Below are 24,408 nucleotides of genomic sequence, written 5' to 3'. Positions count from 1 at the left end.
AGCCAGGTGTTTGTGTTCTACATCTTCATTCACTTAGTCAGCATTACCTCCTGCCTTCTCTCCTAAGCCATCTCCAATCTATTGACATTTGTGGGCACTTTCTTTGTTTTTAATGGACCATGTTTCCCATCTTTCAGAAGGAGACTCTGGTGCATCACCAGCCCCTGAGGGTGAAGGGTTGACCAGCCAAGAGGCCCAGGGAGGCGAGGGCCCATCCTAAACCACCTCACAGGAGTGGAGAGCGGGACACTGAGAAGAAGGGACAGAATAAGACAGAGAGGATCTCCTGAATGTCCTGCCTGACTAGACCCTACCCCTCTCCTAACTCAACAGTGATGACATCTCTCACTGTGTAGCTTTGATAGAGCTTTGCTGGTCCAGCTGCATGATCCTTCTCCTTTATCAATTGGCATTGTGGGAAATGTAGTTGACAGAACAGTTGTTGACAAGTAGGACTACATCTGTTCTTGGCCTAGAGGTGCTGCTGGGCTATGGTGGTAAAGGAAATGTTCTCACATCACTATGAGAATGTACCAAACTTTGGATCTATGTCTCTCCAGATGTACTGAACACTATCCTTTCTTAGAAGGAAATATTGTTGTTCCAAACCTATCATCAAAAACGAGCTACGCAGAATCTATAATCATGTTTGCCATTTCTTTTGTGTTTATTATTTTACCTTTTGTTTTACAATAATAATTGTAGTATCATATTTATTTCAAATGGTTCTCTGATACCTTTTGTAATCATTTATTTTCTGTAATAAAATGTTTATGTATCTTCTGTTACGGTATGTGCATACTTCTGCTGTTGGCACAACTGTGATCTTATCTTCAGAATACCATTGCTGCCTGAGGCACTCCTGGAGTCGTTCATTTTCTTCAGTGAAGCTACTTTCTGTGGTCAGAATTTGTACTTTCAGTGGTCAGAATACTGCTACTGGGATTTATTTAGTTCTCAAGTAGATGTGCAGTTTTCTATAGATTTTTTGAAACACTGAAGTTAGCCAAGATGTGCCCGTTCAAAGACACCCATCGCTGATGGAAGTTGAATATTTGAGGTTATCATCAATATTTCCTAATGCAGTTTAGTGTACATTGGAGTGGTCACAGGAAGCCAATTTACAGCATATAGGACAGCGCCCTAGCACCTCCAGGTTGTATTTTTTTTGATAAAGGAGAAGGAGTGGGATGTTTGAGTGAAGTGGTACTCATGAGCAAGCTCTATGTTCCTGGGTCCAGCATGAGCTTTTCCAGTAAGATATGCCGCTGCTCTGTAAGAGCTGCCACTCAAGTGGTTTACATTTGAACTAAACTGTCCATAGTGAGGTAAGGTCCATATTGCAGTTGATTCTGATACTCCTTCAATAATGACAATTTTAAGATGCAAAAGCGTTTTTATTGTAGATATTGCTCGTATTTTAACGTCATTGTCCTCAATGGAAGAAATGTATTAAATGGAACTGCTTTTCAATTAGTAAAATGCAAAAATTACAAAATGTTTCACTAAATCTACCTCTGAGAAAAACCTCTTACAGAAGTTACTCTAAAAACCACTTCAGTAGGCTTTACTCTCCACCAAGTGAGAACAGTACAGCAGTAGATAGAGTACGTCACCTAGTGCTCACAACTAGGACTACAACATTACATTTTGTATCATTTTTGGTATAGAGCTGGTTTACCTGAAGCATTCCCAATTTATTTTAAAATGTGGGGTAAGAACTCTATTTCCACCAAAGGAAATGTAAGTTGTTGGCATGACGATTCAAATAGTCTATACGACCTATCTTACTTGGCAAAGTGGTTGGTGCCTGGGTTGTTGTTGCAGCTCTGATCAGTGCTTAATTTAAAAGCCAGTGTTCTCCACCATTCCATAGGCTTCGTACAACTTGTTAATAAGATCCTTCTTCTCCTTCTCAGGCAAGAAGCTGGAGTTAGCGGAGTTTATGTTCTGAAAAACGAGGTGAATGAGAGACTTATTAAACCATAAGGGGAGAGTATACTGTAGTATTTAATGGTATTATCAACAGCCGCATAGTATTTCATAGCCTGGTCCTGGATCTGTTTGTGAGGTCTTCCCAACTCCTTTGGTCATTAATTGTCATGTTAACAACCATAGGATGTAGCTATACAGCATAAACAGATCTGGGACCAGGCTAAATATTTAATGGTATTGAGCTGCCAAGCCAAATAGGAAGAGTTGAAATGTGTTTTCTTACCAGTCTCTTGAATTCCTCCTCGGTGAAGCCCATGTAGTTCTGGGCAGTGCTGTAGTCTAAGTGCAGGGTGGAGTTGAAAATCAAAGGGTCGTCTGTGTTCAGGGAGTAGTTGGCCTTATCCTTTCTGAAGCTACACACACACAACATTCAGAGGGGAAAAGTGAAACGGTTAAAAAAAAGGTATTGTTTCCAAACGCCTGTTACAATCTTTATGGTGTTGGGTTGTTGAAACTTTATCAGAAGTATCATTCATAGAATATGATGAGTAGTGACAGATGGCTTACGTGATGACAGGATGCTTGGTGAAGTCTGGATCACAGGCTCCAGTCAGTTTGCTGGATATGGGACACACCTGAAAATCACACGGCATTCCTTCCTTACAGAACAGTAGCCTTGTCTGCCAGGATTCTAGGCTGTAGTTGGACACATGGCTAGGGAAGGAGACTAGTTCTTGGTTGCCTCCCAATAAACTCTCCTTCCTGAAGTGTGCACATGTTCACTACTCCCCACAAGTTTAAAATAATTGTGTTGGCTATGGGGATTTTCCATATACAGTGCATTCGGAAAAGTATTCAGACTCCATGACTTTTTCCACATTTTGTTACGTTACAGCCTTATTCTAAAATAGATTAAATGAATTTGTTCCTCAATCTACACACAATACTATATAATGACAAACTGGAAATACCTTGGAAAAGCACACATCTGTCAGAGCAAAAACCAAGTCATGAGGTGGAAGGAATTGTCCATAGAGCTCCGAGACAGGATTGTGTCAAGGCACAGATTTGGGGATGGGTACCAAAACAATTCTGCAGCATTGAATGTCCCCAAGAACACAGTGGCCTCCGTCATTCTTAAATGGAAGAAGTTTGGAACCACCAACACTCTTCCTAGAGGTGGCCGCACAGCCAAACAGCAGCTGGGAGAGAAGGGCCTTGGTCAGGGAGGTGACCAAGAACACGATGGTCACTCTGACAGAGTTCCTCTGTGGAGATGGAAGAACCTTCGGGAAGGACAACCATCTCTGCAGCACTCCACGAATCAGTCCTTTATGACAGAGTGGCTAGACGGAAGCGGTCTGAATACTTTCCGAATGCACTGTACCAGTAATTTTACTTTCAAATCCATGTAGGAAAGTAGACCCTTTGGGAGAAAGGAGCTATTAATTGGGACACAACGCTTGTGTAATGTGTCTTCATGACCACCAGAGGTCATTGCACTAGCCACCTTCATGGTAGGAAAAGGCTATAAGTCCACAACCTGATGCCCAAACCAATATTTTATTTCATAAAAGTATTAAAATTAGGTTAAGGTTAGGGTCGGGGTTAAGGATTTTGTTAGGGTTAATGTAAAGGTCACTTTTTAGGGTTTTGTTAGTCGGTTTAAGCGTCAGCTATATAGCCTCTCCATTCATGGTAGGCTCCTTGTTTTATGAGGTATGCTCATACATCATGTAATATTCTGTGTGTACGAAGTCTAATGTTACTTTACATTACAGGTGAAATATAAATGTGTACGTTCTTACCTCAAAATGCATATTCTGCTCCAGGAGTTGTTTGTACAGCACTTGGTCCTCCAGTATGTTGTATCCATGTCCTATTCTCTCTGCTTTCAGGACCTCCACAGCCTGAAGAAGTCATGCGATATGTGTCATCAATCAGTTTTGTCAAAATCCTCTCACGAACAGAACTACTGGCTATTCCTGGCAACATGCTGTCTTTGGTTGCATAGTTGCCTGACATTTTAGAAATATGGCTTTCATAGAAAGTAATTCACATATGCTAGTGAAGAATTCCAGGGTGACGTGATATTGGATAGTGATGAACAGACTGTGCGCTCTGTGTACTCAGAAACAAGTAAAACAACTATCTGACAAACAAACCGTATTTACGTTCTTATAAAAGAGGAGATATGTTTTCACAATGCAGTGTCACTTATAACATGATAACAGTTCAGTGAGAGACATTATGACATACACTACCAGGCAAAATGTTGGACACACCTACTCATTCAAGTGTTTCTTTATTTGTACTATTTTCACCATTTGTAGAATAATGGTGAAGACATCAATACTATGGAATCATGTGGTAACTGAAAGTGTACAACAAAAAATGTTTTTGATTCTTCAAAGTAGCCACCCTTTGCCTTGATGACAGCTTTGCATACTCTTGGCATTCGCTCAACCAGCTTCACCTGGAATGCTTTCCCAACAGTCTTGAAGGAGTTCCCACATATGCTGAGCACTTGTTGGCTGCTTTTCCTTCACTCTGCGGTCCAACTCATCCCAAACCATCTCAATTGGGTTGAGGTTGGGTTATTGTAGAGGCCTGGTCATCTGATGCAGCACTTATCACTCTCTATTTCTTGGTCAGATAGCCCTTATATTGGAAGTGTGTTTTTGGTCTTTGTCCTGATGAACAACAAAGGATAGTCCCACTCAGCGCACCCCAGATGGGATGGCTTATTGCTTGTTAGCATGCTGGTTAAGTGTACCTTGAATTCTAAGTAAACCAGTGTCACTAGCAAAGCACCATCACACTTCCTCTTCCATGCTTCATGGTGGGAAAAACACATGCAGAGATTATCTGTTCACCTACTCTGCGTCTTACAAAGACACGGCAGTTGGAACCAAAAATCTCACATTTGGACTCATCAGACCAAAAGACAGTTCTCCACCGGTCTAATGTCCGTTGCTTGTGTTTCTTGGCCCAAGCAAGTCTCTTCTTATTGGTGTCCTTTAGTAGTGGTTTCTTTGCAGCAATTTGACCATGAAGTCACGCAGTCTCTTCTGAACAGTTGATGTTGAGATGTCTGTTACTTGAACTCTGTGAAGCATTTATTTGGGCTGCAATCTGAGGTGCAGTCAATTGCCGATTTCTGAGGCTGGTAACTCTAATGAACTTTATGCTCTGCAGCAGAATAACTCTGGGTCTTCCTTTCCTGTAGCGGTCATCATGAGTGCCATTTTCATCATAGTGCCCCTACTTTGTCACAACACAACTGATTGGCTCAAACGCATTAAGAAGGAAAGAAATTACCACAAATTAACTTTTAACAAGGCACGTGTTAATTTAAATGCATTCCAGGTGATTACCTCATGAAGCTGGTTGAGAGAATGCCAAGCGTGTGCAAAGCTGTCATCAAGTTAAAGGGTGGCAACTTTGAAGAATCTCAAATATAAAATATATTTTGATTTGTTTTAACACGTTTTTTGTTTACATGAGTCTGTGTTATTTCATAGCTTTGATGTCTTCACTGTAGAATAATAATGTAGAAAATAGTACAAATAAAGAAACTCTTGAATGAGTAGTTGTGTCCAAACTTTTGACTGGTACTGTAGGTGTTGCTGTTGTGTGTTGAGAAGTAGAGAAAGTCTTCGGTCAAGTTGAACTGTCAAATAAATATTTAATGGTCCCCAAAGGCTGTACAAGGAAAGGGAAGCTCACCTCTTTTACCACAGAGGCAGGGCCTACCTCTCCGGCATGGACTGTTCTGTGGACCCCACATCTCTCAGCTTCCTGTCAACAAGGTCACTCACATCAACACCAAGTTAACATGAGAAACATCTGGCTTTGACAGTTAGTCCCGACTGAAATACCTTCCATTGTCTTGAAACTGTCATTATACATGGATGAACATAGTCATAACATGATTCCAAGAACCCATGCTTCAGTAAAGAGAATGCATTATTTTTTGCCAAAGATAGGTAAGATTTGCATCTCACCAACATTTGAGAAATGTCAGATCTGCTTTTGACAAAACCCAGCTTAGAATTTAAGACCTCTGAATTTAGAGCTTGTACAGTTATAACTGTCTGTATTAGTATCAGCGTGGCACTCTACTAAGAGCATGTTAATTCTCAGACTCCTAGTGTTTGGAAATGGATTTCTTCACACTAATGATTTAAACAGATGTTAACATGTCCACATTTATCACTTCAGCCGCTGGTTGACCTTACCACAGTGTTCCCAGATGTTATCCTGGGGGGAATGATTGAATGGCTGTGTGTTTAATTCAGGAACCACCAGAGATAGAACAAACTACGCAGTTGAAACACTTAAGTGGCATACTTTGGACAAATTGCCTAAATTTGGTCATCATGAACATGGTGAATAGTTTCACTGATTCAGTTATTGCTCTTGAGAGTTTTCTGTTGCAAGAAATTGCAGACCTCCAACTGTCTGTCTAAAGCGACCTTCAGGTCTCCATTTATGGGTATATGTATAGAGAGTTGATGAGTTATAATGATAAGGTGTAAATTATTGGCTAGTTATAAAACAAATCAACCAATTGTAGGCCTTTTAAGGTCTGAAGTTCTGCAATAGCCCCAATAAAGATCGGTTGTACTTTAACTCTACTATCTGGCAACGGGTAGCCAACAGTGTCAAATGTGATTTTTTTTTCTTTCATAGTGTCACAAATTTTAAATTCTTGTGCAAGTTGGAGGGTGATCTGCCACCTTTTTAAGCAATAAAAATGAGCATGGTATGCTGCATGACAGCGTTCAGTAGGAAAGTGGTTAGCGTCATATCCTGCTGAGGCTAGCTATTGTCTTGTATCGTGGCCATGAACCATGCATGCATGGAACAGTTACCTACAGCACATACAGAATGAATTGGACACGAGGGTTCAAAGTTGGGCAGTGGTAAGTTACCTCATAGGCCATCCTGTGTCCTGGGTAGGCCTCACAGTTGAGTGACTCGTCTCCTGCCAGATCAATAGCCACCACTCCATCCTTCTTGTACTTCTTACACAACTCCACCACGTCCTTGGACCAGCCTGCGCAACGCAACAACCCAGTGTGGTCAAAGACCCAGAGACAGGTCGTTTTAAAATGCAGGATGTTTGATTTGTGTGGATGTTTGTGAAATGTTTTCATGCTAGATCTATGACCTAAAGGTTAACTGAATATCTGCTGCTATGAATGAGAGACATTGTGAATCATGTCAAGCATCTCCGTGAAAGCTAGTGTAAAGCAATGGTTGTAAAGGTCAAATTGTTCAGTTCCAAACTTCATGTTAACAAAAGCAGAACAAAATTCAAAAAAAAAAATACTGACAACAGAAAACTGTTCACTGGAATGTTTGCCTAAAATAGTCACTTGTATTTTGTTGCATGTAATAACAAAAACAGATACTATGCTCTGTGAAGTCAGAAAGTTACATATAACCAAATTCCTTTACTGCTGGGACTATTCTGGACTGTAACATAGGAGATTTGGCTTGCAATTTTTAATTCAGTGATACATTACACAAATGAGCCCCTTTTTACTGTCTGCATTAGGGTCAGCAAATGGTGACATTAGCTAAGGAGAAAACTCAATAAGCACAGCATCACACCTCGTCACATATAGATCAACATCATTGAGTGGTGTTGAAATGAAACAAGACAGAGTCAGACGATGCCCAAAACAGGAAGTATAGCGAGTATTGTTGACTGGGAGATGTTTGGCCTGCAACTTAGTGTGATGAGGATCACAGACAGAGGACTGCGGACAGGAAAACAGACAGAGGCAGACAATAAGGAGGGGCTGTGTTGGGCCAGACAGACAGGACAGGACCGTGAGGGCATTACTTGGCATGTGGCGCATGCAGCACAGAATGGACCTGGCAATGATGTTGAATGCCTTCTCTCCCTCGGCCAGACCCTGGTTCACCAAGCAAACAACCTCATCTGGGCTCAAGTCACCTCTGGGGGAAGAGAGAGTGAAATCAACACACAGAGAACTCTTCAATGCATTGCGATGTCACGTTTTTTTTAATCTCTAAGAACAGATACCTACATGAACAATACAAGACTGCAATCGGAGAGCACAAGTAACTCAAAGAACTGTATTGCGCATGTCCATATAGTAATTAGACATCAATTACACATACAGTATGTTTCAAAGGCACGCTTTTCTGTCATCTACTTTACCGGATCAGAAACATATAGTATCATCCACGTACTCTTTTTGGTTCCATGGAATGGGTTCTACGTCAGTGTTAGCCAGAAAGTGTGGGCTGTATCTGACTTCAACGTAGATCACCCCCTCTTTGGCTTTGTCCTCCACAAACTCATAGGCTATCCTCTTGATCGCCTCTCTGTCACCACTGGAAAGTTCACAGAAATTCAGAGGAAGCCCAAGAGAAACAACATAAATATTTACTCAACTATGTCAGATAATGAATTGTATTAGTCACCAGCAAAGGCCCTACATTTGCTTTAGATTTCATCACATAATGTTCATCCAGTTACAAATGAAGATGTTGGAAGAAGCTATATTTCAATTTACGACACGTAAAATACAGGAAACGTTCTAGGAACAGCCCATTGTTCTTTGCGTCTCTTCCCTCTTGGCCTGCAGGGGTAGTACTGGGTATTACAGGTTTAGTAACAGGGTATTACAGGTTTAGTAACAGGGTATTGCAGGGTTAGTAACAGGGTATTGCAGGGTTAGTACTGGGTATTACATGGTAGAAGTGTTTCTCTAAATGACAGGAGGGTAATCTGATGGCAAATCCTCAGCACGCCATGCCAGGAGGACTATTACTGTCACAGAGAGAGCCAAGTGGCTGAACCAATGCTCCCTGTGACCCCTGACCTGAAATTGACTGGCACTGCTACTGCTAATATGAATAACTGTCAGCAGGAGAATATGACTATCATTATCCCTGTATGATAATGAAGGTAAAGGACATAAGATCAGCCTGTGTACAGTATTTGAGGGATGACATAGGGCAGGGACCACCAATTACATTAATTATTTTTTGAGTGGATGGTCCTGGGGCCGGAACATAATTATAAATAATTTGTAGACCTACACTGCAAATTGACTGCAAGAAGCCCAAACATATATAGTGTTTGACATATTTCCTAAATTAAAATTACTTTGAGCTGATTTCCTGGGGATTTTACAGCCATTTATGTCCAACAACAAAAATCATTATTTTTATATATATATATATATATATATATATATATATATATATATATATATATATATATATATATATATATATATATATATATGTTTTACTAATTTGGCTTGAGTTCCACCTATTTGGAACCCTGACATAGGGAATGATAGAATATTATAGTCATTTGTCATTTTCATTTGATTTTGAGTGCATATCATTCTGTTTTATAGTAGACATTTCTGTAAAAGTCCCCGAGGAGCAATGGGTATTCTGGTTGGAGGGGTGGGAAATGTCTGCAAACTCAGTGGGACAGATATATCCAGCATCAATTCCCTTTGTTGCTTTTTGACTTAACAAAGTTTCTGTTTCACATCACAATTGGAAAACAGACCAGCATTTACACTAGACGTGAATGCCTGTTTCTAACATGCCTGGTCTGAATGCTTGTTGTCTCTCCCTCCGACCCCGTGACCCCCCTCTGTGCCGGTCTATCCGCCAACACACACAACAATTCTGCATGAGCCAAACACAGCTAGCAAGTTCCCCATGTTGTTGTTGCATCTGGTGCTTCCCCCCTACACAACAACACAGCTTTTCTGACAGCTAGCAGCTTCCCTAGCTGCTATTACAAACCATCATTGGGTCTTTTCATACTTGTTGTGGGCAGTGGTGTAAAGTACTTAATTAAAAATACTTTAAAGTATTGCAGTAAGTCGTTTTTTGGGGTATCTGTACATTACTTACTATTTATACATTTGCTCCCCTACATTCCTAATGAAAATAATGTGCTTTTTACTTCATACATTTTCCCTGACACCCATAAATACTTGTTACATTTCGAATGCTTAGCAGGATAGGAAAATGGTCCAATTCACGTACTTATTAAGTGAACATCTCTGCTCATCCCTACTGCTTCTGATCTGGCGGACTCACTTGAGCGTGCCTCTGCCTATCCGTAAATTAAAATAAGAAAATTGTGCAGTCTGGTTTGCTTACCGAGAGACTGAAAAACAGCTTCTATCTCAAGGCCATCAGACTGTTAAACAGCCACCACTAACATTGAGTGGCTGCTGCCAACCACTGACTCAACTCCAGCCACTTTAATAATGGGAATTGATGGGAAATGATGTAAAATATATCACTAGCCACTTTAAACAATGCTACCTAATATAATGTTTACATACCCTACATTATTCATCTCATATGTATATACTGTACTCTATATCATCTACTGCATCTTTATGTAATACATGTATCACTAGCCACTTTAACTATGCCACTTTGTTTACATACTCATCTCATATGTATATACTGTACTCAATACCATCTACTGTATCTTGCCTATGCCGCTCTGTACCATCACTCATTCATATATCTTTATGTACATATTCTTTATCCCCTTACACTTGTGTCTATAAGGTAGTAGTTTTGGAATTGTTAGCTAGATTACTTGTTGGTTATTACTGCATTGTCGGAACTAGAAGCACAAGCATTTCACTACACTTGCATTAACATCTGCTAACCATGTGTATGTGACAAATAAAATTTGATTTGATTTTAATATAAGGAATGTGAAATTACTTATACTTTTTGCTTTTGATTCTTAAGTATATTTTGCCGATTACATTTACTTTTGATACTTAAGTATATTTAAAACCACATACGTTTAGACTTTTAGTCAAGTAGTATTTTACTTGGTGACTTTCACTTTTACTTGAGTCATTTCCTATGAAGGTATCTTTACTTTTACTCAAGTATGACAATTGGGTACTTTTTCCACCACTGGTTGTGGAAAGTTACTGGTTAGTCTGGTATGGAGCTGAACCATCACAGAAAATGTTGTATTTTAATACATTGTTTAGTTTCAGCAGTGGGTGAGATTTGAGCTTAGATTTTACTATGATTGTTGCTTTTTTTCAAAAGTACCATCTTGGGGTAAAAATGTGAAATATGTTGATAGCTTTAGGGTTAAATATAAGCTAGTATTGTAATGGGAACGATATCTATAACAACCAATTAGACACTGTAAATTCAGTTGGTTGCCACAGACATACCTGCCTGCATCATGACCTGCTCCTGCATTACATCCACTCAGTAACCAGGAAGAAGACCAATCAAGACTGGTCTTAAGTGTTCTTTAAAAGCTTGTTGATTGCATTGCTAGCAACAACACCAATTAATCGCGGTCATATAGAGTACATAGACTCTCAACTTCCAACACCATGTAACTGTTGGTAACAGAAATGTTTGTGTTTGCCACTTTTAACCGCACACTTGTTGTTTGTGTACATGGATTTTAGAATGTCGTATGTTTTTCCCCCAACACCACTTTACATTAATTTGTATTGCAGACCCTCATGCCAAATTGAGTCAAAATATTTTTTTAAATCAACAAAGCATGAGAAGACTTTGCCTTTGTTTTGTTTTGTTTGTCAATTAGGGTGAATATGTGGTCTGTCGTACTGTAATTTGGTAAAAAGCCAATATTACATTTGCTCAGTACACTGTTTTCACTGAGGAAATGTATGAGTCTGCTGTTAATGATGAGGCAGAGGATGTTCCCAAGGTTGCTGTTGACGCATATCCCACGGTAGTTATTGGGGTTAAATTTGTCTCCACTTTTGTTGATTGGGGAAGATGCTAGAGCTAAGGATGATGTAAAAGAGTTTAAGTATAGCCAATTGGAATTTGTGGTCTGTATATTTTATAATTTAATTGAGGATACCACCAACACCACAGGCCTTTTCGGGTTGGACGGTTTGTATTTTGTCATGTAGTTCATTCAATGTATCTGGAGAATTCAGTGGGTTATGGTAGTCTTTAAAACGTCTTATGGCTGAGATCCCGCTAACGGGATCGATATGACAACAGCCAGTGAAAGTGCAGGGCGCCAAATTCAAAACAACAGAAATCCCATAATTAAAATTCCTGAAACATAGAAGTATTTCACACCATTTTAAAGATACACTTCTTATTAATCCCACCACAGTGTCCGATTTCAATTAGGCTTAATGGCGAAAGCACCACAAACGATTATGTTAGGTCAGAGCCAAGTCACAGAAAAACTGTTATGGGATTTTTATCAATAATGACTAAATGAGGTATACTACACTATAACTGGTAAGAATTCTACCCTGTCTTTCTTGTAGTATTAAATAATGTTTGTCCATTAGGAAGGGGTTATATGGCATGTACCTAGGAAGAAAGGAATGTATGTGGAGATAAGAGAGGACAGGGAGGGCTCCTCCAGAGTTATGGTGTCTGGGGGAGCCTGGAACGGTCAGTTGAGGGGTTATAAACTGTGGTTAGACTCATGAGAAAATCCATGTTTGTGTGTATGTGTGTGCGTAGTTTAGGATGATATAAGAAGGAATGGATTTGTGAAAACTTTGGAGCTCTCACAAATAAATTGGAACCTGATCAATTGTGAGCTGGGAATTCTGTCTGTTTTATTTAAGACCAGAACTTTACAAACTCTGGGTATCAGACAGATAAATATAATTGGAATTTATGAACACTGATTAAATAATTACTTGACAAAAACACAGCCATTTGTCCAGCCAAATAGAGAAGTCACAAAAATCTGAAAGAGATAAAATGAATCACTAACCTTTGATGATCTTCATCAGATGACACTCATAGGACTTCATGTTACATAATACATGTATGTTTTGTTCGATAAAGTTAATATTTATATAAAAAAATATATATACATCGGCGCGTTATGTTCAGTAGTTCCAAAAACATCCGGTGATTCTGCAGAGAGCCACATCAATTTACAGAAATACTCATAATAAATGTTGATGAAAATACAAGTGGTATGCATGGAACTTTAGACACTTCTCCTTAATGCAACCACTGTGTTGAATTTCAAAAAAGCTTTAGGGGAAAAGCAAACCATGCAATAATCTGAGTACGGTGCTCAGAGACCAAACAAGCCAAAAAGATATCCGCCATATTGTGCAGTCAACAGAAGTCAGAAAAAACATTATAAATATTCACTTACCTTTGATGATCTTCATCAGAATGCACTCCCAGGAATCCCAGTTCCACAATAAATGTTTGTTTTGTTCGATAATGTCAATCATTTATGTCCAAATAGCTACTTTTTTTGTGCATTTGGTAAACAAATCCAAACTCACAAAGCGCATTCACTAGGAGCAGACGAAATGTCAAAAAGTTCCGTTACAGTCCATAGAAACATGTCAAACGATGCATAGAATCAATCTTCAGGACGTTTTTAACATAAATCTTCAATAATGTTCCAACCGGAGAATTCCTTTGTCTTCAGAAATGCAATGGAACGCAAGCTAGCGTCACGAGCTTGTGGCACTCTGCCAGACCACCGTCTCAAAGAGCCCTTATGAGCCCCTGCTTTACAGTAGAAGCATCAAACAAGGTTCTGAAGACTGTTGACATCTAGTGGAAGCCTTAGAAAGTGCAACATGACCAATATCCCACTGTATCTTCAATAGGGAATGAGTTGAAAAAACCTCAGATTTCCCACTTCCTGGTTGGATTTTTTCTCAGGTGTTTGCCTGCCATATGAGTTCTGTTATACTCACAGACATCATTCAAACAGTTTTAGAAACTTCAGAGTGTTTTCTATCCACATATACTAATAATATGCATATATTAGCAACTGGGACTGGGTAGCAGGCAGTTTACTCTGGGCACCTTATTCATCCAAGCTACTCAATACTGCCCCCAGCCATGAGAAGTTAATTCTAAGATTTGTATTTGGTCATGTATATGTCTTTGCTGTTTGTTCTTTGTTATATGGACAAAAAGATTGGAGAAGTGGTTTACCCAAACATCTCCATTTTGGATAGATAACTCTTTGTGTTTGTGTCTCTCTCTACCCTGTGTGTGTCTCTCCCTCTCTCTTGAGACCCTCCAATCCTGTAACACTACCAGTATGAAGGAAACTAACCGTGACCCTCGTTTATTAAGATATTTGTCAAACTCTCACTCTTGAGTTTGACGTCCCTAGCTTGTTCCCAGATCTTTTTTTGCTGTCTTACCAATTCCTATGGTCATTGTTATACTATTGGCACAAATAGATCTAGGTCCATGAAAACTCCTCTCTGTGATAATGATAAGATAACCCCTCTGTGATAATGATAAGAAAACCCCTTCCAGCATCGGGAAACACCCTTCCTGCACCACTAGCTGATGTGGGCTAGTTGATCTGGACATTTCTGACAAGGTATAAATATCTCTCTAAGGTATGCAATGACTAACATGACAAGAGGAACTGGTGATGCACTACCCAATTTCAAAATTGCACCTTGTAAATTCTACTATTACAACTTTCAAGAGTGAGTTGAAATCCGGACAGAGTTCCTTAAAAAAAGGTGGTTCACAGTTTGGGAATGTAAATGAAACCAAAAGCTCAGGTACAGTAGTCAGCATCTAATCATCTCATATCTATCTTTATGTTCAGGGTACTTACGCAATGACGTGCATGTACTCTGCGAACTTGCCGAGGAACTCTGTGAGCGTGGCAGGCTGGTGCACCACACAAATGTGTGTCATCTCCTTCACTGTGCATGCAGGCAGGGTAATCCCACGTCGCCTGAGACAGACAGAGGACTTTAAAAGTACAATCAGCAATATTTAGCTACAGCTGTTCAATGTTAATTTCTCTAGGCTGAAAATGAAAGGAGACCAGGCATTTGCCATTAGGGCCCCTAGACTTTGAAATGGTCTGCCAGATTTAGTGCCTCTTTTTAAATCTCTGTTGAAGACAACCTTTTATGAAGATGCTTTTAATATATGAGGCTTGTAATATATGATTAATATATGATTTTAATGAAATGTATTTTTTTACTATATTTTTTTACTATCTTTGTTTGTTTCTTAGTACTTTTAATTGATTATTTTATGTGAATCACTTTGTTATTTGTATTGAAAAGCACTATACAAAGTATTATTATTATTATTTCAATTAATGATATTATGGACATTAAAGACATTTGCTAGTTCAAAAAGAGCACCATAACTAGACCTACATGTTCCAAACACAAACACTGAAAGAACATCATATGTCAATTGAACCTAACATACTTTTTTGTGAAGGGTAATAGGCAATTCATGATTCAAGAGAACTGGCATAACCAATTTTAACACATTATTTAACTAAAAGAAAAATGCTAAGAACTCAACAGTTTTATGAACTTACTCGGCAACGTCTAGGATTGTCTCCACTCGGATAGCGCCATCAAGATGCACATGCAGCTCAATCTGAAGATAAAAATATGACAAAATAAAATACAGTGTAGACATTGTTAATGTTGTAAATGACTATTGTAGTTGGAAACAGCTGATGTTTTATGGAATATCTAAATAGGCGTACAGAGGCCCATTATCAGCAACCATCACTACTGTGTTCCAATGGCACGTTGTGTTAGCTAATCCAAGTTTACCATTTTAAAAGGCTAATTGATCATTAGAAAACCCTTTTGCAATTATGTTAGCACAGCTGAAAACTATTGTTCTGATTAAAGAAGCAATAAAACTGGACTTCTTTAGACTAGTTGAGTATCTGCAGCATCAGCATTTGTGGGTTCGATTACAGGCTCAAAATGGCCAGAAACAAATAACTTTCTTCTGAAACGCGTCAGTCTATTCTTGTTCTGAGAAATGAAGGCTATTCCATGCAAGAAATTTCCAAGAAACGGAAGATCTCGTACAATGCTGTGTACAACTCCCTTCACAGAACAGAGTAAACTGGCTCTAACCAGAATAGAAAGAGTGGGAGACCCCGGTGCACAATTGAGCAAGAGGACAAGTACATTAGAGTGTCTAGTTTGAGAAACAGACACCTCACCTGCCTCTTTGCTTGACATCATGGGAAAATTAAAAGAAATCAGCCAAGACCTCAGAAAACAATTGTAGACCTCCACAAGTCTAGTTCATCCTTGGGAGCAATTTCCAAATGCCTGGAGGTACCACGTCCATCTATATAAACAATAGTACGCAAGTATAAACACGGGACCACGCAGCCATCATACCGCTCAGGAAGGAGATGCGTTCTGTCTCCTAGACATGAACGTACTTTGGTGCGAAAAGTGCAAAACAATCCCAGAACAACAGCAAAGGACTGTGAAGATGCTGGAGGAAACAGGTACTAAAGTATATTTTTTCACAGTAAAAACGAGTCCTCTGTCGACATAACCTGAAAGGCCGCTCAGCAAGGAAGAAGCCACTGCTCGAAAACTGCCATAAAAAAGCCAGGCTACGGTTTGCAACTGCACATGGGGACAAATATCGTACATTTTGGAGAAATGTCCTCTGGTCTGATGAAACAAAAATAGAACTGTTTGGCCATAGTGACCATCATCATTATGTTTGGAGGAAAAAGGGGGATGCTTGCAAGCTGAAGAACACCATCCCAACCGTGAAGCACAGGGGTATCAGCATCATGTTGTGGGGGTGCTTTGCTGCAGGAGGGACTGGAGCACTTCACAAAATGGATGGCATCATGAGGACGAAAAATTCTGTGGATATATTGAAGCAACATCTCAAGACATCAGTTAAAGCTTGGTCGCAAATGGGTCTTTCAAATGGACAATGACCCCAAGCATACTTCCAAAGTTGTGGAAAATGGCTTAAGGACAAAAAAGCTCTGACCTCAAATCTATAGAAAATTTGTTAGCAGAACTGAAAAAGTGTGTGGGAGCAAGGAGGCCTACAACCTAACTCAATTACACCAGCTCTGTCAGGAGGAAGGGGCCAAAATTCACCCAACTTATTGTGGGAAGCTTGTGGAAGGCTACCTGAAATGTTTGACCCAAGTTAAACAATTTAAAGGCAATGCTACCAAATACTAATTGAGTGTATGTAAACTTCTGACCCACTGGGAATGTGATGAACGGAATAACAGCTGAAATAAATAATTATCTCTACTAGTATTCTGACATTTCACATTCTTAAAATAAAGTGGTGATCCTAACTGACCTAAGACAGGAAATTTTTACTAGGATTAAATGTCAGGAATTGTGAAAAACTGAGCTTAAATGTATTTAGCCAGCAGCATACCACACTGCTGGCTTGCTTCTGAAGCTAAGCAGGGTTGGTCCTGGTCAGTCCCTGGATGGGAGACCAGATTCTGCTGGAAGTGGAGTTGGAGGGCCAGTAGGAAGCACTCTTTCCTCTGGTCTAAAAAATATCCCAATACCCCAGGGCAGTGATTGGGGACACTGCCCTGTGTAGGGTGCTATCTTTCGGATGGGATGTTAAACGGGTGTCCTGACTCTCTGCGGTCATTAAAGATCCCGTGGCACTTATCGTAAGAGTAGGGGTGTTAACCCCGGTGTCCTGGCTAAATTCCCAATCTGGCCATCAAACCATCACGGTCACCTAATAATACAATTGGCTCATCCATCCCCCTCCTCTCCCCTGTAACTATTCCCCAGGTCGTTGCTGCAAATGAGAATGTGTTCTCAGTCAACTTACCTGGTAAAATAACGGATAAATAAAAAAAATACATTTGGCTAAGGTGGATGTAAACTTCTGACTTCAACTGTATGTGTGTGCCTCCCTGCGTGTGTGTAGAGTCTTGAATTGGACAGTGTTTAAATACATACACAGATCAGGTCTATGACAGCTGTTTCAGTCATTTACAGATGAAGTCATCTTCTGGCATTGTAGTAACAACTCATTTTCTCATGGGCTATTCTTCTGTGGTTTCCTACTTTACTAACCATGACCAATACAAAGCATATAACCTGTTTTTATCTATCAACAGGTATAAATGTAATGGAAGTTATTAATCATCTGTGTTCTTGTTGTTATAAATGTGTGTCTATAACAGCACGGCAACCTTATTTTGTTTGTGTCACAGCCATCATTACACAACTTTATGTAACAGCCATGAGGCCAACAGCACGTTTTCACAAAATGCATGCATCATTTTATAGACAATTAATACTCAAACAATGTGACATGTTGTGTAATGTATGTATAGTCATTACATAACTTCATATAGTTCTGTTTCTGTTGCATGGATAGCTGAGGTCAGGCTCATCACGCCCCATACATTCAGTTATTGGTAGATAATCAAGATGTTATCAATGACAAAGTCACTCTTCAAGGTTGTCCATCCCTGTTTACTGTATTACTGCACACACACATTATGGTTCTTGTTATCAGCTATCAGCTCCTCGCCCTGTGCATGTTCTGCTGACGCAGGACCATAACTCCAAAGAGCACTATTGGTTGTGTGCTATCAGGAAGAGCAGCTTGCTTAACCTTAACCTTACTTTTGGGTAACCAATATTAATTTACCCTCTACATCAGTTTAAAAAGGCAACACTGAAACAAGTAGAGTAGCCTACTGCTTATAATCAACAGCCAAACTATCTTATTACTGGTGTTTTTGGTGCATTTGTCCACCATTAATATTTAAACAATGGTATATATGTGTTATATAGGCCTACAGTGTCACCCCTTGTCTTTTGATACTCTAAACACAGCCAGTAGTCTTCATGGGTTTGACACATCAAGATATCTGGCTCCACCAGTAAATGCACCTGCCAATCCCACCACCCTGAGCCACCTCTAGCCTTTCGGGGACGCTAGGCGAGATTTGGTCGGGAGACTGTGTTGCAGTTTTAAAGCAATCTGCAAGTATTCATATTTTTGCCATGGGGCGGAGAACATTTAGCAGTTTTAAAGCAAATTTCCGTTCTACACATTGTGTCATGTTCACATGATATATGTGTGAGAGTGACTAAGTAAATCAACATGCCCTGCGTGCCTGGTTGGTAATTTGGTGATGATTAGGCCTCATACAAGGGTTAGATAGCTGGCTAGACTACCTCACCTAGCAATCTAAAAGCTTTGAGTGACTGACATAAGTGGAAATATACTGATGCTCTAACGTGGTGCCCTACGCCTAGCGCGCTTAGTCTGCCTATAGAAAGAGGCAGCACCACCAATGCTCATCCATAATTACAGTGAAATGTTATCTAATGCTCAACGTGTTACATGCTATGTAAAACCGAAGTGAGTGTGAAAATACCACACAACACTTTAGAAAATGTATCAATGGAAAATGCATCTAGTTAGGATCTTCTTAAAACGTTTAGCTAGGTATTGATGCAAATGAATAGGCTACAGGGACGGCCCACAGATGGCACAACAGTTCATCAATAGTAGCCTACGCTCCCTTTCTACTTTTCGTTTCTTCTAACCACGTGCTTCCTTGATTTTAGAATTTAGAAACAAATGAAAGAGCGACGTCAAACCCTATCATTACCGAACGAAGTACAGCCTACACGGTGACAAGTTTGAGAAGGAATAATAGGGTAATTAATAAATGGTTACAAAGTGGTTGAGAAGGAGAGTAAACAGGATAATTAATAATTTAATGCAACTGTCATTCTGCCTGATACATTAGTCGTCAAAAACAACTTACCTTTGGTTTGTTAAATACTATTTGTTCAGTGAAGTGTTCTGCCATTGTGAAGGCTCTCCTGTGTCTGCCGGTGAATGTGAAAGTGCTGATAGCACAGAATGAGAGGCGCAACTTCAAGCTTGACACGCCCAGGACTCGAATAGCGTTCATTACTACCATTATATACATGTCTAGCTCGCATGGGACATGGGACACGCCTTGATCCTACCCCCAACAACAGCATGCAATTAGGCCCATTGTCATAAACGTGCAAGCAAATCGAGTTTATCTACCGTTATACTATAGAAGGTATTGTAACCAGATAATTAGGTCTACAGATACATTTTCACGGTAACAATGTTTCCACAGTGTAACCAGTAGACTAGTTGTGGTGAGTAGGATTAGCAGCATACAGTAGGTTAATCGTTGGCCAAATGCTTAGAGGTTTACCAATGATCTGATTATGGCCTGTCCAGAGCTACTGTAGCCAGACCAAGTCCTACACATCCAGGGAAAGGAGGAAGTGATACATGTAATCAGTTACATGTAATCTGATTACACAAAACAAAAATGTACCTGAATGTCCAGCAAAAATATTGTAATCAGATTACAGATACATTTGAAAACTATGATTACTAGGTGATCTACTTTTAAAATCAGAAAGGATGTTTGCAAAAAAATACATTACAATACAAAATACAAATAAAAAAAACATTAAAACTTTGTTTTCTAAGTAACATTGAATTCAGCATTGAAAAAAGCGCATGTTTAAGTTTATTTCTTTGAGACCACAAGTCAGAGACCACTATGATGACACACCAAATGTGTTTGATGGATCCTTTTTGTCTTCTTCTAATGCCTTTTAAAGGTCCAATGCAAATAAAAAAAAATATCTCAATATCATATCATTTTTGGGTAACAATTAAATACCTTACTGTGACTGTATCAATTAAAATGGTCAAAAAGAAACAAAAATAGTTTTTTAGCAAATAACAATTTCTCAAGCAAGAATTTTGCCAGGACTGTCTGGGAGTAGTCTGAGTGGGGAGGGGAAAACTGAAAGCTAGCTGTTATTGCTCGATGTGGCAAATCTGACCATAATTCTATCCTCCAGATTCCTGTTTACAAGCAAAAACTAAAGCAGGGATTACCAGTGACTTGCTCAATACGGAAGTGGTCAGATTACGTGGATTCTACGCTACATGACTGTTTTGCTAGAACAGACTGGAATATGTTCTGGGATTCATCCAATGCCATTAAGGAGTATACCACCTCAGTCACCGGCTTCATCAATAAGTGCATTGACGACGTCGTTTCCACAGTGACCGTATGTACATATCCCAACCAGAATCCATGGATTATAGGCATCATCCACACAGAGCTAGAGCTGCCGCTTTCAAGGAGCGGGACAGTAATCCGGACGCTTATAAGAAATCCCGCTTTGCCCTCCTGATGAACCATCAAACAGGCAAAGCATCAATACAGGACTAAGATTGAATCCTACTACACCGGCTCATACGCTCGTCGGATGTGGCAGGGCTTGCAAACTATTACGTATTACATAGGGAAACCCAGACGCGAGCTACCCAGTGACACGAGCCTACCAGACGAGCTAAATGCATGTTATGCTCGCTTTGAGGCAAGCAACACTGAAGCATGCATAAAAACACCAGCTGTTCCGGACTACTGTGTGATCACGCTCTCTGTAGACAATGTCAGCAAGACCTTTAAACAGGTCAACATTCACAAAGTCGTGGGGCCAGACGGATTACCAGGACGTCTACTCAAAGCATACGTGGAACAACTGGCAAGTGTCTTTACTGATATTTTCCTGACCAAGTCTGTAATACCTACACGTTTTAAGCAGACCATCATAATCCTTGTGCCCAAGAAAGCAAAGGGATCCTGCTTAAATGATTACCGCCCCGTAGCACTCATGTTGGTAGCAAGGAAGTGCTTTGAAAGGCTGGTCATAGATCACATCTAAACCATCATCCCGGAAACCCTAGACCCACTCCAATTCGCATACCGCCCCAACCGATCCACGGTTTACGCATACTCAATCGCACTCCACACTGCCCTTTCCCACCTGGACAAAAGGAACACCTATTTGAGAATGCTGTTCATTGACTACTGCTCAGCGTTCAACACCATAGTGCCCACAAAGCTCATCACTAAGCTTAGGTCCCTGGGAATAAATACCTCCCCCTGCAACTGGATTCTGGACATCCTGATGGGCCGTCCCCAGGTGGTAAGGGTAAGCAACAACACATCTGCCATGCTGATCCTCAACACGGGGTCCCCTCAGGGGTGCATGCTCAGTCCCCTCCTGTACTCCCTGTTCACCCATGACTGCGTAGCCAGGCACAACTCCTACACCATCATTAAGTTTGCTGATGACACAACAGTGGTAGGCCTGATCACGACAATGATGAAACAGCCTATAGGGAGGAGGTCAGAGACCTGACAGTGTGGTGCTAGGACAACAACCTCTCCCTCAATTTGAGCAAGACAAAGGAGATGATTGTGGACTACAGGAAAAGGAGGGCCGAACAGGCCCCTATTAACATCGAGGGGGCTGTGGTGGAGCCGGTCGAGAGTTTCAAGTTCCTTGGTGTCCACATCACCAACAAACTATCATAGTCCAAACACATCAAGACAGTTGTGAAGAGGGCATGACAACACCGTTCCCCCCTCAGGAGACTGAAAAGATTTGGCATGTGTCCCCAGATCCTCAAAAAGTTTTACAGCTGCACTATCGAGAGCATCCTGACAGGATGGCCCAAAACGTTGTCAAAGACTCCAGTCACTCAAGTTAAGTACTGTTCCCTCTGCTACCGCACGGCAAGCGGTACCGGAGCGCCAAGTCTAGGACCAAAATGCTCAATAATTAATTTAACAGCTTCTACCCCTAAGCCATAAGACTGCTGAACAGTTAATCAAATGGCCACCCGGACTATTTATGTTGACCCCGCACCCCCTAATGTCTACATCTGTCGTATTCATGCATTTGACAAATAACATTTTATTTTATTTTATTGGCAGAGTGGTTTGAAACTATTTTATATTGGTCTATTAACCAATTTACCACATACTGATTGATGTCACCAGGCAGGCCAAAATTCCATCTCACGAAAACAGGCTGAAATTTCAGGTAGTCTTTTCAAACAGCTCTTACACTAAAAGGGCATTATTACAATTTTCACAATTTCACAGTATTATTCCAACCTCATAGTGTGGAAATACAGTATATATAAAACACATTTTGACTGGGCCTTTAAGGGGAATGTAATCCAAAAGTGACTGAAAGTAATCAGATTATGTTACTGAGTTTGGGTCATCCAAAAGTTGCGTTACTGATAACAATTTTGTACATGTAACTATTACATTTAAAATTAGAATTACATTTAGGATTACATTTAGAAAGTAACCTACCCAATCATGTATACATCTGATAAGGAAACAAGTCCAACATACAGGTAAATAATTAAATGGTTCTTCAAATTGATTAAACTAGTAGCCTAATTGGTAGTGGTACCACATAATGAAAAGGATATAGGGATGTCCATGGGACTCACTCAGGTGTCAGGTTCCTCTTACAGGAGCTTATGGGGCCTGCTGGCTTGGGGCCACTATTGAAAGTGCTTCCCTTTTAAATTCAAGATCATCATGATTAGCTTATTGTGAAAGGTTCTGCGGCTGTCTGTCTTAACTGCCAGTTACCCTGATAAACTGACTGAGATAATAATAACAACTATATTGGTGCTTATATTTGCCTATTTCACACATCTACAAGTGTGCATTAATACATGTGTGAATTGGAAATGTGTTTTTCTGCATATTTAAGCTCCCCCTGGGGGTCACAGCAAGGGTCTGCCATTATCAACAGCAACCCTGGAGCAATTAGGGTTCAGTGCCTTGCTCTAGTTCACATCAACAGATTTGTCACCTTGTCTGCTCGGAGATTCAAATGAGCAAACTTTCAATCACTGGCCCAACACTAACCGCTAGGCTATCTGCCACCACCACTTGATGTCCATCAAGTCCTGGGCCGCTTCAGTTGGGCCTCTTCATCTTGTCAGCTTCCTTTTTTTATCTATGTCTTATTGCAGTTTTTTTTTCATTGTACTATTAAAGAACACTCAACAATTAACAAAGTAAGCTACGCTCTACAGTGAAAATCAACAAACAGATATTTCAAACAGAACAGTGACATCAGGTATCATTGCCACACAGATAATATGCATACTTGCCATTTCTTTTTAAATTACTGATCTTTTTGTATTTGGTCTGTTCTTTCTAAATGCAATTAAGAACGGTATAAAGATCAAGAACATTTGTAGTGTTAGGGTACCCCACATTGCTCTTGAAATCTCAACACTATTAGGATGTAGCACCACCATGTGTTTGTTATCTGAAGCTGCCTTTGTTTATTATGGTTCTATGTCCCATAATAAACCAATGACTGTAGTGTACATGTGACAACACATACGTTCAATTAAGTAGCTAGACTGCATATTACTTTCAACCTGCATCAAACCTCAATATTTAGTTGTTTTTTCTACTCCGGTATTAGATGTACTGGTTGTACATGCTTCCGCCACATATTACCTTATTGCCTTTGGGGCCTCCATGATTCAAGCATTAGTTTAGCAAGTTATGTTCACATAGATAAGAAATGTTGTCCAGAAAAATACTTAAATGACCATAAATCATGCAGTTATGATTTGCTCCGGAACTTTGGCGACTACTGAGTATTTTTTAAACCTCCTGCTTTTGTCTCAATGTGTGTACAATGCAACAACAAAAAAGATATGGCGGCATAGCAGGAAGATCTGAATGCCATGAACCAAGAGGTTGTGAGTTCAAATCCCAGGTGATGATATGTT

The 24,408-nt window shown here is 40.0% G+C and overlaps 2 protein-coding genes across 4 annotated transcripts in view; one reads left to right on the top strand and one right to left on the bottom strand.

Moving 5' to 3' along the window:
• The window catches only part of LOC139416811 (cAMP-dependent protein kinase inhibitor gamma-like), a 36,771-nt gene extending 35,273 nt beyond the window's left edge, over positions 1 to 1,498 (top strand). The window contains exon 3 of one of the 3 annotated variants that reach the window (XM_071165890.1): positions 138 to 1,498. In XM_071165890.1, coding sequence (XP_071021991.1) covers positions 138 to 220 — 83 coding nt within the window. In that variant the 3' untranslated portion in view covers positions 221 to 1,498. The remainder of the gene's footprint in view (positions 1 to 137) is intronic. The other 2 variants (XM_071165892.1, XM_071165891.1) reach the window with 2 other exon arrangements.
• LOC139416780 (adenosine deaminase-like) lies at positions 1,377 to 19,708 on the bottom strand. Its single transcript, XM_071165845.1, has 11 exons — positions 19,541 to 19,708; positions 15,302 to 15,363; positions 14,573 to 14,695; positions 8,167 to 8,310; positions 7,793 to 7,908; positions 6,873 to 6,997; positions 5,665 to 5,736; positions 3,744 to 3,845; positions 2,503 to 2,570; positions 2,219 to 2,348; positions 1,377 to 1,950 (listed from the first exon to the last, which is right to left on the bottom strand). The coding sequence occupies exons 1-11, from the start codon at positions 19,706 to 19,708 to the stop codon at positions 1,846 to 1,848; spliced, it is 1,215 nt and encodes a 404-aa protein (XP_071021946.1). The 3' UTR covers positions 1,377 to 1,845.
• Between the last annotated feature and the right edge of the window lie 4,700 nt (positions 19,709 to 24,408).

The sequence above is a fragment of the Oncorhynchus clarkii genome, chromosome 9 (assembly GCF_045791955.1).
Source record: "Oncorhynchus clarkii lewisi isolate Uvic-CL-2024 chromosome 9, UVic_Ocla_1.0, whole genome shotgun sequence".
Lineage (NCBI taxonomy): Eukaryota > Metazoa > Chordata > Actinopteri > Salmoniformes > Salmonidae > Oncorhynchus > Oncorhynchus clarkii.
This window is presented reverse-complemented; position numbering and strand designations above follow the sequence as displayed.

Bases quoted from the DNA above. Each gene is read 5' to 3' on its own strand.
- LOC139416780 (XM_071165845.1), bottom strand. From the start codon at position 19,708: ATGTATATAATGGTAGTAATGAACGCTATTCGAGTCCTGGGCGTGTCA. The intron at 8,311-14,572 runs GTAAGTACCCTG...TGAACTTTCCAG, and splicing joins GAGTACATGCACGTCATTGC to TGGTGACAGAGAGGCGATCA. The intron at 3,846-5,664 runs GTGAGCTTCCCT...TGACTTCTTCAG, and splicing joins CTGCCTCTGTGGTAAAAGAG to GCTGTGGAGGTCCTGAAAGC.